This window comes from Fonticula alba (genome assembly GCF_000388065.1).
Source record: "Fonticula alba strain ATCC 38817 unplaced genomic scaffold supercont2.2, whole genome shotgun sequence".
Classification (NCBI taxonomy): Eukaryota; order Rotosphaerida; family Fonticulaceae; genus Fonticula; species Fonticula alba.
In genome coordinates, this window is record NW_009242972.1 from 937,667 (window position 1) to 951,361 (window position 13,695).

A 13,695-nucleotide genomic window follows, 5' to 3' on the forward strand; every position below is an offset into this window, starting at 1 on the left:
GGGGAGGGTCAACATCGACCAGCAAGTGAGGCGGAGGGAGAGGGGGAGGGAAAGGGACGCACCCCTCTTGCGGGCCGAGGTCGTAGAGAACCGTGTGCTGGGTGATGTGCAGGACATCCGGGATCATCGGGGTCTTCGGGATGTTGACCGAGTAGTCGATGGTCTTGCAGAGGACCCGGCCGGACGGGCCGCACGGGGTCCAGGCCGGCTCGGTGAACACTGCACCGGCAAGCCGAAGGGGGCAGGGCCACAGTGGGTCAGCAATCGCAACAGGAAAGAAGCCGAAGGGGGGGGGGGGGGCGGGGGGGGGGGGGGGGAGCTCAGGGACACATGCGACGACGGCGCAGGGAGGACACCAGCATGGGGGTGGCAGAGCGTACTGTCATTTGTGTGGATGAACTTGTGCGCGCGGAGGCCGAAGCCACTTTCATCATTGAGGAACAGCTGCCGGAAGGTGTCCAGGCTGATGGCCAGCTCGGTCGGCTCGGCGGTCACCCGATCGGTGAAGAAGTGCCCGGTGCTGTTCAGAGGATAGGGCTTGGTGTTGTGGTCGGCCCCGTCGGTGGGAACCGGCGGGGCGTCCGGCCACTCCTCCGCCATCCGGAGGGTGATCGGATGGGGGGTGGGCATGCTTTTGGCTGGTTGACAGACGAGCGGGTAGACGGCCAGGCAAGGGGAGATAGGCAAGGAGCAGGGAACAGGGGGGAGAGAGAGAGAGAGAGAGAGAGAGAGAGAGAGGGAGAGGGGGGAACCGGGTGGGCAGTCCCAGAGGCAAGGATAGAAGATGAGGGGATGCGAGGGGGATGCCGGCCGGGTGAGACGGCCCCCGGACCCGGGGCTAGCCCCCACTTGGATCGGAAGCCGCCGGCAAGGGCTCGGGGGGGGGGGACAGAGTGGTACTCGGAAAGGATGCCTTGCATGGGCCTGCGTATCTGGCACAGCGCACACGCCGTCCCGAGCGGCGCGCATTCGGGCCCCCGCGGCGATCCGCGGCTTCTATCCGCCCTTGCAGATGATACCCGAATGATCCCCCCCCCCCCCCGCCCCACCCAGGTTCCCCGGTCCAACCAGCATGGGCACAGAGGCATGCGAACATCTGGGGTCAGCATGTGCGGCATGTGAAAGAACCGGCGTGGGGGTGGCCCGGCGGACCGCTTGAATGAGCAGCCCGAGAGAAACCCCTGCATCGGTGGGGCCGCCCGGCGGGGGGGGGGGGGGGGTCATAGCTCTCCCGAAGGCACCAAAAAGGGTCTCGCCACCGCCGCACAGCATCGAGGGGGAATAAAAATTTGCGCCTTGGGGCGGAAACAGCTGGCCCGCCCGGGCGGCGCGTGCGGCCGGGGCAGACGCACTTCAGAATGCCCCCCTCTCACACCTGGCGGGGCCCCGATGACCCCCCACCAGGCCGGGGGAGGATTATCTCCCTGTCTGACCCTCTGCGTCTGGATGGTCGTTCCTCCCCCCCCCCCCCGTCCTTGTGTCTTCCGCCAGCTGGAGGCAGCACTGGAAGAACATTGACACACAAAGGCCGGGGCGGGGGGGAATGCCCGAGCCCTGGGCGCCGGCCGCACCGAGGGATGAATCATAGACCCGGTCGATCTGATGTCCGTGATTGCTTGCAGATTCTGCGCCTCAGATGCGCTACGCCCATTAACTACCGGCGCCGTGCGGGAATGCGCCCCCGGCCTGGGGCGAGGTCTCTCAGGGGCCAAGTGGTTTCCCCGCTCCCCGAGGGGCCGCGGGCGAGGCCCGGACGCTTGGGGCAGCCCTGAAAATGTCCCCCCCTCGCCAGAATACACACCCATGGGGTTTTCCACGGGCTCTCCCGGCGTCTTGGTATGGGACCTGCCACGGGGGGGGGCACCTGGCTCGAGCAACTGCCTTGTCTTCCGATGATCGGGCTCCTGTTCGTGTGTCACACTCCGCGCCCGCGGCCGTGCTCCGTCACCCCCCCCCCCCCTTCCGGCGCGAGACGCCCGATCTCCGGGCACCCTGCGCCGGGGTAAAACGCCGCATCTGAACGAGCAGGTTCGAAGATACAGAATGGCCTTACCAAATCACCGGCCCATCAGCTGACGCCACCGAAGCAACGCGATCACGCCGCGCTTCGGCGCGCATGGGGATCCCCCTTTTTTTTTTTTTGCTGCCCGCGCTTGTGGCTCTCGGCCCCCGGCGCAAGGGGGGGGGGGGGATGGCGCATGCCCCCGCCCGCGCGGCCTGCAGCCCGCACGCTCGCGCGGGTCTTCGATCGACGCAGGTGCATGCACGGCTTGCCAGCCCGCTCCGGCCGACCCCTCCCTGGGCCCTCGCCACCCACCCTCAGTCCGCCCCTCTCCTGCCCGGCAAGAGGATCTGGCTCCCCCCGGTCTCCAATGAGGCCATATCGGGATCGTCCGTGGCCGCTCCTGGAGCCGCGTGCCCCAGTTCGGTATCCGGCATCCTCCTCCCTCCCCCCCCCCCCCCCCCCCCACCCGTCCTGCCCCTTCCACTCCCTGCCCCTCTTCCCGCCTAGCCTCCCCTTCCCGCCTGGCAGAGAGTCCCATAGCCCGAGCGCGCCATCAGCCACGCCACCATGGAGCAGGATCAGCCCGTCCCGGAGTCGCTCTCCTTCAACCGCCACATCATGGAGATCCTCTTCCACCCGACACATGACATCATTGCTGCCGGGCTGGTTAACGGTCGTGTGGAGATGTGCGCCTCTCTCGCTGCTTGAGTGCCTACGATGGGGGACCTGCTGACTCACTGACTTCGCCCCTTCTGTTCGGCCTCGTCCCCGCATGCATGTGTGTCTGTGTGTCTGTGTGTGTGTGTGTGTGTGTCCATGTGTGTCCATGTGTGTCCATGTGTGTCCATGTGTGGCCTTTCAGCCACAAGTACGCTTCCGACGGCTCGGAGAATCAGCAGCTTCACGCGCTCAACCATCACCGGCGCGCCTCCTGCCGAGCCCTTCTCTTCTCGGATGATGGCCGCTGTGCGCCTCCTTTTCCACCCCCGCCTCTACCCGCCTTCGAACCATGTCTCCCGCTCACCTGCTCCTCCTCGCCCCTTTGCCCTCCTCTCGCCCCCCTTCCGTAGTTCTCTTCACCGGGTCCACGGACCGCACCCTCCAGGCGGTTGATGTCGAGTCCGGCCAGGTGATGCTCCGTCAGGCCCAAGCTCACCGGTATGTTCTATGCCGCATCGCTGCTCCGCCCCGCCTCTCTCTCTCTCTCTCTCTCTCTCTCTCTCTCTCTCTCTCTCTCTCTCTATCTATCTATCTATTTGTCTACCTGCTTTCACTTGTCCATTCCCCTCCGCTCTCTCTCTTCTTGCCTTTCTCCTTCTCCCCCTTCCCCCGCGCCCCCTCGCTGACACTGATCGACCATGCCCGACCCTCTTTCCCCTCCTAGTGAGCCAATCAACCTCCTCCATCGTATTAATGACCACATGATTGTCAGTGGCTGCGACGGCGGCACCGTCAATGTGCGCATCCCGGTTGCCTGTGTCCCTTGCCCCCTGTTGGTCTTTGCTGATCCTCTTGCTCCATCCCCCCCCCTCCTCCCCCCCCCCTGCAGTTTTGGGATCTCCGTTCGCGAACCGTCGTCTCCTCGCTTGAGGTCGCGTCGGACTTCATCTCTGACGCGGTCTTCAATGAGACCCATTCGACCCTTGTGACCACCAGGTATGCGCATTCGCCCCCCCTGCCACCCTCCTGGGCCTCCTGACGACCACTCACCATCCTCCTCCTTCCCGCCCTCCCCGTCCCCTGCAGTGGCGATGGCACCCTGTCCGCGATTGACACCTCGCAGCGTAAGCTGATCGCCACTTCCAGCCAGATGGATGACGAGCTCCTTTCCATTCAGATGGTGCGCGATGGCCGGCGCCTGGCGGTCGGCACGCAGTCCGGTGTCATCAACATTTGGGACTGGGGACTGTGGGGCGACCACATTGACCGGTTCCCCGGGCACCCGGAGTCCGTGGACACCATGGTCCCTGTGACGTCGAATCTCCTGCTGACCGGGTCGTCGGATGGCCTGATCCGTGTGGTGTCCGTCCACCCGAACAAGCTGCTCGGTGTGGTCGGCTCACACGAGGACTTCCCGATTGAGCGCCTGCGCGTCGATCGCCATGGGTCCCTCCTGGCTTCGGCCAGTCACGACCAGACCATCCGCTTCTGGGGGGTGGACTTCCTGCGAACTGATGGCGGATCCGCCGCCGGGGAGTTTGATGACTCCAACCTCAACCCGAACTTCCAGCTGGAGGACGAGTGCATGTCGGTGTCCGACGAGATGAGCTGCGATGACGACGGCGATGACAGCGACAGCGACAGCGATGACGCCGAGTTTGCCAATGGCGTCGTCGGCCAGCCCCTCTCCGCGCCCTCGCTGGCGACGGTCAGCAAGCGCATGAAGAGTCGCCAGGGGAAGGGCTTCTTCGGAGGCCTGTGATATGGCGGCAGTTTCATGTTCCCGGCCATTTCCCCCTTCCTCCTTCCTCCCAAGACACCTGAGGAGGGCGGCGGCTGGCCGCGCGCGCGACTGCTGCCCCTCGCCCATGCTTTTCTCTCCCTCCCGACCGGGGTCCTTTCCCGGTGGCCAGCGTGTGCACGCGCCCGCACTCGTCCTGCCCCCCCCCCCCCTTACAAATACACACATGTGCAATCCTGCTCCCGGCGAGTGGTCAACAGCCATTTCCGTCATCCCCCCTGCCTCCCCCCCCCCCGCCCCCTCCTGTGCTTTGTCTTGAGCCTGGGTCCGATGTATTCCAAGGAGCACGGAGCGAGCCGACCGGCGGGCGCTCATCCTCAGGTGGGGTCTATCTAGTGTTTTGTTTGGCGCGAGGCACGACGAATGGGACGCCCAGGCGTCCCTTGAGGAGCCCCCACGACAGCGGCCCCGGCAATCGGCCCGTCGGCCGTGGCTTCAGGGCCGTCATCGGCCGGACTGGCCTCATCCAGAGGCTGGCGGCGGCCGGCGGTTCGAGCACGCTTGGCTGGGCGCGTCCGGCCGCCCACGGGCGCCCCCTGGCCAGGCGCCCCCTCGCCAGCATCCACTTCGGTGAAGAGAATCGTCCTCTTGTCAGCACCCTCCACCGGGGGAAGCCGCGGCCGCGTTCGACGACGTGTCAAAATGCCAACCGTGATACCGGGACCCGGCTCGAGGGGGCTCTCTTCGATGGGCAGCTCCGAGGACACCTCGGCCGGGGGAATGGGCGTTGCATCGCCAGGCGGGTCGGAGGCTGCAGATCCTGCCGTTGTCGCCGCCGCCGCCGTAGCCGCCGCCGCGGCAGCGAGAGCAGCCCGTTTCTGCTTCCTTATCCGATCAATCAGCAGATAGGCCGTCAAACTATTGGCATCGGAGGCCGAGTGCCGATGCTGGCCGGCCGGATCGTCGTCCGTCTGGTCGTCTGCCAGGTTGTAGAGTGTCCATTGGGCCGGATCACGGCCAGTGCCCGGTGCATGGGATCCCCACTTATTGGGGGACTTCTCGAGAGCCGCGGCCGATTGACCAAGCCTGCAGTCCGGGAAGGAGAACACCTCACGACGGCGGGTTTCAAAGCTGGCCGGTGTCCCGTGTAGGGCGAACCCCTTGGAGGGGCTGCCCTCGGTGCCGGGGGCGATCGGCGAGTCGGCGGCCACCGCGTGGCGATAGCTCTGCTCGGCACGTGCTTCCAGCAGAGCATGGCTGGTGCGGCGCCGCTGGGCGCGATCCTGGCCGGCCACGCGTCGAGGATCTTCCACCATGGTGCGGGGCGATCGCCAGGGGGACCGGGCTTGCCAGAGGCCTGGGACGGACTCCGGCCCCGGGGCCCCGGAGGCCGGGCTGTAGTGCGCCGAGGCCGGGGTCGGTGGGGGACTGATGCTTGGACTGAGGCCCTCCTCGCCCGAGTCCGAGGCCGAGTCCAATTGGAGGAAGTCCTCCGGCTCGAGGGGATGCTGGTTCCGGCCGCCTGGGTGACCTGGTCTCCGCCGGCCAGCCTCGACAATGAGTGACGCGGTGGCCGACAGTTCCGGGCTGCCAGCATCCCGCGGGTCGAGATCCAGCCGCGACGGCGTGGGCGAGTCGCCGGACTCGGCATCCGCCTCCTGGCCCAGCTGCATCAGCGCAAGGACTTCGGCATACGGGTCGTCGGCTTGCCGGGCCGCGTCGGCCGCGGCGGCCACTGCCTCCACGTCAAACTCCAGGTCGCTGTCGGACTCAAAGCGCGCCTCCTCGCCAAGCATGCTTTCGAGTGAGGGACGCGCCGCGCCCGGGCCGAGGCCCAGCTCGTTTTGGAGGTTGATCGCGCGTGCACTCATGCGCTGAGCTCCGGCAGCCCGCCGGCTGGCCGCCAGTGTGGGTGGCCGGAGAGACAGGCGACTCGCGCGTTGGGCTCCGCCAAAGCTCAGCCCCATGCCGAGGTCGCTCTCGGCATCCGAGTCGGACTCCGAATCGGAGCTCGAGCTCGAGCTCGAGCCCGAGCCCAGGGTCCTTCCACTCGCTGACGGATCAGTTGGCCCAGGTGCTCCTCGGCGCAGGATCGATGCAGCTGGAGTCCTATTGGCCGGGGCCGGCACGAAGGGCATCTGATCCTGGACATCTGGCGGCGGGAGATCCAGCGCGACCGGGGGCGGCGGCGGCAGCGAAGCCGACCGCAGCGGGGCATTGGAAAATGTCGGGTCGGAGCTCGACTTGACCTCCGACCCGGCATCCGGCGCGACACCCAGCTCGGCCTCCGGCTCGGCCTCCGGCTCGGCCTCCGGCTCGGCATCCGGCTCGGCATCCGAGCCTCCACCCGACATATCGGTGTACTTCAGGTGGTCAAGCTGCACAGGGCCCAGAAAAGCCGACCGGGCTCGGGCACCGCGGTGTTCAATCTCTCGCACCAGCACATGCGGAGAAAAGTGCACCGCACGAGACTGGCCAGAGTCCTCGGAGGCAGGCAGGTGAGTGGCCGCTTCGCCATCAACCGTCGGAAAGGGCGGGGCATCGCGCAGGGCCGCCAGCGTGGCCGCGCGGATCACCTGGCGTCTTGCCCGGCGGTCCTTCGGCAGCCGGCTATCACACACGACAAAGAGCCCGGTCACCGGGTCTCGCGTTGCGGTCGGCAGCGGGCTCCGGCTATGGGGGCGCCGTGTGGGACTGCTAGCCTTGCTGGCAGCCCGGCGGGGGGAGGAGCCGGGGGCCGCCTCCGGTGACCGATCCCTCTCGGCCATCGGAGAATGCGTTGTCTGTCTGGGAGGGAGGGGGGGGGGGGGGGGGGCGGATCCTTTCTTGGCCCAAAGGAAAAGCGGGAGGCGTGGGTGGTCCTCAGGGCAGGGCTCGGGCAGAGGCCGCCGGCGTGTATCGATGTCGGTGTATGTGTGAATGTGGGTGTGCTTGTGCTTGTGCGCAATGCTGGGGGAGAAACAGGGAGGAGGATGGAGCAGGCGAGGGGATTCTGCCAGTCCGGTCGGTCAACCAGTGGACCCACCAAGACGGCTGGTAAAAAAGCCCTGTCGCGCCACCGATGCCCGCCCCGAGCCAACGTTGGACGGAGTAAACGGGCCCGGGGGGGGGGGGGGGGCGGCTAAACCCTCCCCCGGGCCATTCAGCCCCCCCCCCCCCCCTCGCCGCAGGAAAGTGAGAGACCTCCCCCCGCCCCCCCGCCCCCAGGTGTCGCAAGTTCGGAATCTAACCGCCCCGCCCCCGAGCCGCAACCCGTTCACGCCGTGCATCTCGACTGCCAGCGGATCGGCCGCGATCGAGACAGCTGCCAACTCAAGGCGGTAGTTCTCCGTCCTGGAGGGGGCGCGGGCCGAGATGGGGAGACCCTTTTTGTGGGCGAGATCTTGCTCGCCCGGGGGGACCCAATGCGGCGCCATGAAAGACTCCGTCCCCCCCCCCCCCCCCGCATGTCTCACTCCCAGTCACCGCCTTTCCATCCGCGCGCGCCCTCCCCCCCCTCTCCCCTCCATCCTCCCGCTTCCATCGCCAATGAACGGCCTACGCGGCACCCTCAACCGGCGACAGGGCGCCACCGTCAAAACCGCCAATCCGCTGGATCTTCTGGACGAGGACAATGACGATCTTGTCCTGACCGAGGACCTGCAGGAGCGCATCATCGATTCCTTGAAGAAGGCTCATGCGACCAATGTTCTGTACTTTTCGGTGCGCCCGCCTCGTTGGAAGCCCTGCCGCGACGTCGGCCGACCACTCACCGGCCTCCATCCTGTCTGCTCCCTCGTCTCCCTCCCCTCCCATCGGCCATTGGGTTCCGTGGTGCAAAGCGCGCGATTGTGGCCCTGTCGCTGGTCCTGACCGTCGTCTATGTGGCCCTCGGCATGATGGACCTGTCCTATGGGGCGGACTTGTCGGTGATCGCAGTCAACCTCGGGGAGAAAGACCCCGTCCCCCCGGGGTATGTCCAGGCCTTGTGCTTCCTCGGGGCATTGGCCTTTCTGGCCCTGGCCCTGGTCTTCGTGCCGCAGGCCCGGCTCCGGCGTCTCGGCCGGCCGGGCACCACCCCGAGTGCCGAGGATGAGGCCATTTTCACCGGATTCTTCGCCCAAGCTGGCGCTGACGGCCGGACCGCCAGCAAGCTTGCGCGACTCCTCCCGATCACCCCCTTCCTGTTGGCCTTGCCGAACTTGCTCCTTGTGCTGCTGAGTTTGGCCCGACTGGCTCCGCGGTTGCCGGTCACCGTCCTAGCTGTTGGGGGCATTCCCTCCTTTGTAACCGGGCTGGTTTGCTGGATGCGAGTCGACCTACAGAGTGGCCTCGGCGCCGTGGCCGAGCTCGAGCAGACCGCCTCCAAACTCAAGGCCGTCTGAGGGAGAGAAGGGCTCACTGCCGATTGGAATGGGCGGATTTGGCCACATTGCGATGTCCGCGGCTCGCATGTGTGCGTGGGCGCATGTTGCTTTTGTGCCTTGCCTTCGCATGTGCCCTCGCTGTCCAGCGCGCGCACGCGCCCCCCCCCCCCCCGGCTCTGTTCTGTGGGCCGATCAAGTATCGCCCTGCCCTCTGACTCGACGCACGTGACCAAATAGAGAAGATCACACCGCGCCCTTGTTTGCCCCTCCCCAGTTGGGCCTCCAGCAGGAGAGCCGGGGAGCTCATCTCGCCGGAGCGTGAGGGGGGCGGTCGCTGGGGGGGGGGGGGGGGAGGCCGCCTGGCTCGATCTAGTGTTTCCAGCCGGGAACGGGGACCGTGTGTTTATGGGCGCGTGAGTGTGCGCACATACACGGATGCGCGTGTGTCTATGTGTGTGTGTGCACCGGGAGAACCTTTTTGCCAGTCCGTTGTCTTGAGCAGGCAACTTGCGCGGCCTGCTTCAGACCGCCTCGCCCTCCGCCCGGCCCCCCTCCTCCCTCTGCCTTTCTCTTCCTCCCCCTACTTTCTCCCTATCTCCCTGCCCAGTCCCTTCTTTGCCCAACTGCATCCCCCCTCCCCCCCTCCGCCCACTCCCCCTCCGCCCACTCCCCCTGTGTTCACGATGCTCGACGAGCTCCTGGACTCGGAGGCTCTCTCCGATGCGATGCTTTCGGACCTGGGCTCTGGACAGGTGAGCCGGTCCGAGTCGCTCGCCGCGCTGAGCTCCCCGATCTTGGCAGCCGGTAGCATGCCCCACTCGCCGGATGCCCGGACCGGCAGCTCTGACCCGGTGGCCGCCTTTGCCGAGGACATGGCCCACTGCCTGGGGGAGATCGCCCGTGGCGGCGAGGGAACCGGCGTCAGCCCGCTGCTGGCTGCCGATGTGGCCATCGAGGCGCCCCTCACCAGCCCGGGACCACTCGCCGGAAGTGGCTCGCCCTCCGTGGAGGAAGGTCTTTCCGATTTGGCGAGCGGGGCCTCCTCGGACTCGGACTCGGACTCGGACTCCGAAGCCGGCGTGGCTCTTTCGCCGGCAGCCGACTCGCGGGCCACCTACCTCCCGCATCCCGCTGGGACACCGGACAGTGACCGCCACTCCGTCGGGGAGCCCGGCCCTGGCGGGGCATCTTCCGATTTTGGGGCCGATGCCTCGGCAGACCATGTCGCCGATTCGACCCCGACCCCCGAATCGGAGGTGTCTTCGGAGCCCGGGCCTGTCCCGGCGCCGGTCGCGGCTGCCACACCGGCAGCCGTGCCTCCGATCCAGAATTTCGAAACCCAACGCAAGCATGGCGATGAGGACACCTCCTGGCCGTCGTGGTCGCGGCGCAAGAAGCACTTCTTCATCCTCTCGTCCTCCGGCAAGCCGATCTACTCCTTCCATGGGAATGAGGGCGAGATGTCCACCATGATGGGGTTCCTCCAGGCATTTATCTCCCTCTTCTTGGACAGCCGGTCGGCGGCCCCGCCGGGTCCTCGATCGGGCGCCGGGGCGGCCAGCACCGCCCCCTCCACCCCCACTGGGCCCGGCGGGGATCCCGGCTCCGGGTCCCTTCACAGTGTGGACTTCCAGACCGACGCCGGGCTGGACATGGTGCGCGCGGTGAAGTTCGGCCGGAATCAAATTGTCTTCCTCCTGAAGCAGCACATCTATCTGGTTGCGGTGTCGCGACTTGGCGAGCCGGAGCTCCACCTGCGCCAGCAGCTGCAGTATCTCTACTCGCACTTGGTGTCGGTCCTGTCCGTGAGCCAGATCCATTCGATCTTCTCCAATTCCCAGAACTATGATCTGCGCAATTTGCTCAACCAGGCGGACACCGCGCGCCTGGACTCCCTGGCCCGGCGGATGGAGCGCGAGCCGATGTTCTGGCTGAATACGGTCCCGGTGTTCCCGATGCAGGCGACCCTGCGCGAGGCCCTGGTGGCCAGCATCCAGCGCGCGTCGGAGGAGGTCCAGCGCGACCGGCTCCTGGCCACGCTGGTCATCCACAAATACTCCTCCATCATCACGGCCTCCTTCTCGCCGCGGTACCCGCTCTACACGTCCGACGTGCACCTCATCATGAACACCGTGGCATCGAAGAATCTCCAGCACTTCATCGGCGTCTGGCTGCCCATCTGCCTGCCGCGCTTCAACCCGACGGCCTTCCTCTTTGCCTATGTGTCGACCATCGAGACAGCGGTGCGCTGGCGTTTTCCCCCTCGCTCTTGTTCCTTTGCTGCTGCTGCTGCTGCTGCTGGTGCTGGTGTTACTGCTGGTGCTGGCTCATCTCCCGGTCTAACGATTTCCCCGTGTTTCTGTTCTTCTTGCTCTCCCACTCCCGCCCCCCCCCCCCCCCCCCCCCCTCGCCTGCCCCTCTGCCCTCTTGTGGTCACTCGTGTGCCCATAGCCCGACATCTGTGTTGTGATCCTGTCCACCGATCCGAGCGGCGTGGATAGCGCCCAGCGAACAAGCAACAACATCCAGAGCAGCATCCTGGAAATCCTCCGACCAATGCACGATGCAGGCGGCCTCGGTGGCTCATCCATGCAGTGGCCCCTGATCTGGGAATACGCCGGCTTCCCCTCCTTCACCCCTTCGCAAATGTCCCCGCACGACATCAAGGGCTCATTGTTGGGGTTCCTCCGGCACTATGTCTACATCAGCTCGGCCACTCGCCAGCACCATGCATCTCCCTGGATCACTCCCTACTCGATCCCTCGGCACCAGCGACGCCTGCTTCGGATGTACCGCCACGCGCACCAGATGATTCACACCCGGACCCGGCCGTTGCGCATGTTCTGGACCATTGGGTCGCATGAGATTGTTGTTGGCTGGCGCTATGCGTCCAGTGCAAGTGCCCTGCCGCTTGCGGCTGATCCACGCGGTGGCGGTGGCTCGGTTCAGGATAATTTCGAGATGTACCTGGCTTTTGCGCCGCACACGCGCAAGGATGATGCCCTGTCCACCATTGAGATTCTCATGCGCTGGGTGGCTCTCAACGAGAAGAATGCCTTCATGCCGGATTGGCTGGCCTTCGCGGTCTAGGTCCTTCCTGTTGGTGAGGGCCCTGGCCAATATAATGCCTTTGGTTGGTGCTCATCGCTTGCCTTTTGGAGGGGTGTCGATGCGATCGGAGCCCGGTGGATACACAGCGAGGCGAGTCTGGCCCTTGGCCCCCGTGTGTGAAGGGCGAGGAAAGAGGAAAGGCAGAATGGGTATATTTTCGCCCCCAGTGAGGGGGGGGGAGGGGAGAGAGGGAGAGAGAGAAAGGCAGGGGGGGGGGGGGGATGGGGGACAGGAATGGAAAAGCCCGGCCGGGACAAGGACATGCACATATGCGGGCCGCCCCTGCGTGTTTCAGGGGTAGAGAGGAGGAGGGCGCGCTTGCACGGAGAAAAGGGGGGGTGGTGGTGGGAGGCAAGGAAGCCGGTGGGAAAGAGGACGTATATGCAGGCAAGCAAATGGCTGTGCCTTCAGACCAGGCGGAAAACGTCGCGCACAATCCGGAACATCGTGGTACCCGGGTCGGCCTGAATGACCAGGGTCTGGGAGAAGTTCTCAGCGGGCTCCGAGCCGAAAGAAATGGTGCCAAGGATGAGAATGGTGATGAGCGACGGCGTGCTCGGGCCGATGACGTGACCTGTGGTACGGGGAACAAGGGAGGGGGGGGGGGAGGGAGGCTCGGTATAAGAAAGGCAGATGAGGATAAGGGGGAGGAGGGGGGGAGGGGAAAAAAAGGCGCACTAAGGACAGCCTGGGCGTCAACCGAGCTAAGGTTCACCGAGATGGAGGGAAGATTGGACATGAACTCCGCGAAGAAGGACTGCACGGAGTCGTAGTTGAAGCCGCTCCAGGTGACGGTGGCGGTGGGCGCGTAGAAGTTCATCATGTTCTATGATGAATGGAGGAGTCAGTGTTTGCCCACATATTGGATTGTTGGCTGGGGTGGACACCCTTATGCATGCGCCCATGCGCGCGCGCGCATGTTTGTGTGTGTGTGTGTGTGTGTGTGTGTGTGTGTGTGTGTGTGTGTGTGTGTGTGTACACGCGCCGCATGTTTCCCCGCACCCAGGGAGTGGCGGGAAAATGCGAGGCATTTCAGCACGCGAAAGGGAAAGACACCAAGAAACGCACCGGGCGGTTGTTCTGAAGGGCATCATAGTAAACCTGAACCAGCTGGTTGGCCACCTTGGCCGAAGTGAGCTTCACCTCCTGGGCAGCCTTATCCATCTGGAGCGGTCAAGCGATGTGGACAAGCGTTTGTGAGTGGGAATATGAATGCTCAAAAGGAGGGAAGAGGGAGAGGAAGGCAAGTCGCAGTGGTGGAAGCCGTCGGCTCCGAAAGGAAGAAGAACCGAGGCGAAGGGGGGAGGGGGGTGCATGTGTGGTCCGTACATCCGACATTGTGTGTTGGTGTGTCTGGGAGAATGAAAGAGAAAGAGAGATCTGCGTCGGAAGAAGACGCAGAGGAGGGAAGAGGGGCGGAGGGGAGAGGCGGGGAGCGGGGAGGAGGGAGGGGATGGAGGGTGCTGGGGATGGTCAGGCCCCGATTGCACGGCAGAAGGCCATCTGAAATGCACGCCCGATGCGCCGCCCGGGTGGGAGCACCCTTCGAGATGCTGCCAGCGGAGGGGAGAGGCGGGGAGCGGGGAGGAGGGAGGGGATGGAGGGTGCTGGGGATGGTCAGGCCCCGATTGCACGGCAGAAGGCCATCTGAAATGCACGCCCGATGCGCCGCCCGGGTGGGAGCACCCTTCGAGATGCTGCCAGGTCCCCGGGGAGGAGGTGACTGTGGGCCGGGCGGACCCACGCAACCACGCGCTCGCATCCATCCCCTGGGGACCGGCTGCCGGCCCGGCCCGGCCCTTGCGAACTTCCGCGGAGACAGAAATGAATCA

General features: G+C 65.7%; 6 protein-coding genes across 6 annotated transcripts in view; 3 read left to right on the plus strand and 3 right to left on the minus strand.

The window, feature by feature from the left end:
* Positions 1 to 721, minus strand: part of H696_01234 (hypothetical protein) — a 7,523-nt gene extending 6,802 nt beyond the window's left edge. Inside the window, exons 1-2 of the mRNA XM_009495119.1 lie at positions 381 to 721; positions 63 to 219 (exon numbers count right to left, since the gene is read on the minus strand). Of these exons, the coding sequence (XP_009493394.1) occupies positions 63 to 219; positions 381 to 630 (407 nt within the window). The 5' untranslated portion in view covers positions 631 to 721. The remainder of the gene's footprint in view (positions 1 to 62; positions 220 to 380) is intronic.
* A 1,740-nt stretch (positions 722 to 2,461) lies between these two features.
* H696_01235 (hypothetical protein) lies at positions 2,462 to 4,653 on the plus strand. Its single transcript, XM_009495120.1, has 6 exons — positions 2,462 to 2,691; positions 2,868 to 2,971; positions 3,076 to 3,163; positions 3,390 to 3,462; positions 3,555 to 3,661; positions 3,752 to 4,653. Exons 1-6 carry the CDS (start codon positions 2,573 to 2,575, stop codon positions 4,425 to 4,427), a joined length of 1,167 nt encoding a protein of 388 aa, XP_009493395.1. The 5' UTR covers positions 2,462 to 2,572; the 3' UTR covers positions 4,428 to 4,653.
* A 145-nt stretch (positions 4,654 to 4,798) lies between these two features.
* H696_01236 (hypothetical protein) lies at positions 4,799 to 7,174 on the minus strand (the record flags this gene model as incomplete). Its single annotated transcript, XM_009495121.1, has 1 exon — positions 4,799 to 7,174. The coding sequence occupies one exon, from the start codon at positions 7,172 to 7,174 to the stop codon at positions 4,799 to 4,801; it is 2,376 nt and encodes a 791-aa protein (XP_009493396.1).
* A 669-nt stretch (positions 7,175 to 7,843) lies between these two features.
* On the plus strand, positions 7,844 to 8,921 carry H696_01237 (hypothetical protein). Its single transcript, XM_009495122.1, has 2 exons — positions 7,844 to 8,108; positions 8,228 to 8,921. The coding sequence occupies exons 1-2, from the start codon at positions 7,935 to 7,937 to the stop codon at positions 8,768 to 8,770; spliced, it is 717 nt and encodes a 238-aa protein (XP_009493397.1). The 5' UTR covers positions 7,844 to 7,934; the 3' UTR covers positions 8,771 to 8,921.
* Positions 8,922 to 9,362: 441 nt separating this feature from the next.
* On the plus strand, positions 9,363 to 11,963 carry H696_01238 (hypothetical protein). Its single transcript, XM_009495123.1, has 2 exons — positions 9,363 to 10,995; positions 11,204 to 11,963. Exons 1-2 carry the CDS (start codon positions 9,436 to 9,438, stop codon positions 11,840 to 11,842), a joined length of 2,199 nt encoding a protein of 732 aa, XP_009493398.1. The 5' UTR covers positions 9,363 to 9,435; the 3' UTR covers positions 11,843 to 11,963.
* A 115-nt stretch (positions 11,964 to 12,078) lies between these two features.
* Positions 12,079 to 13,322, minus strand: H696_01239 (hypothetical protein). The gene is made up of 4 exons (XM_009495124.1): positions 13,193 to 13,322; positions 12,932 to 13,027; positions 12,542 to 12,689; positions 12,079 to 12,437 (listed from the first exon to the last, which is right to left on the minus strand). The coding sequence occupies exons 1-4, from the start codon at positions 13,199 to 13,201 to the stop codon at positions 12,271 to 12,273; spliced, it is 420 nt and encodes a 139-aa protein (XP_009493399.1). The 5' UTR covers positions 13,202 to 13,322; the 3' UTR covers positions 12,079 to 12,270.
* Positions 13,323 to 13,695: the final 373 nt, after the last annotated feature.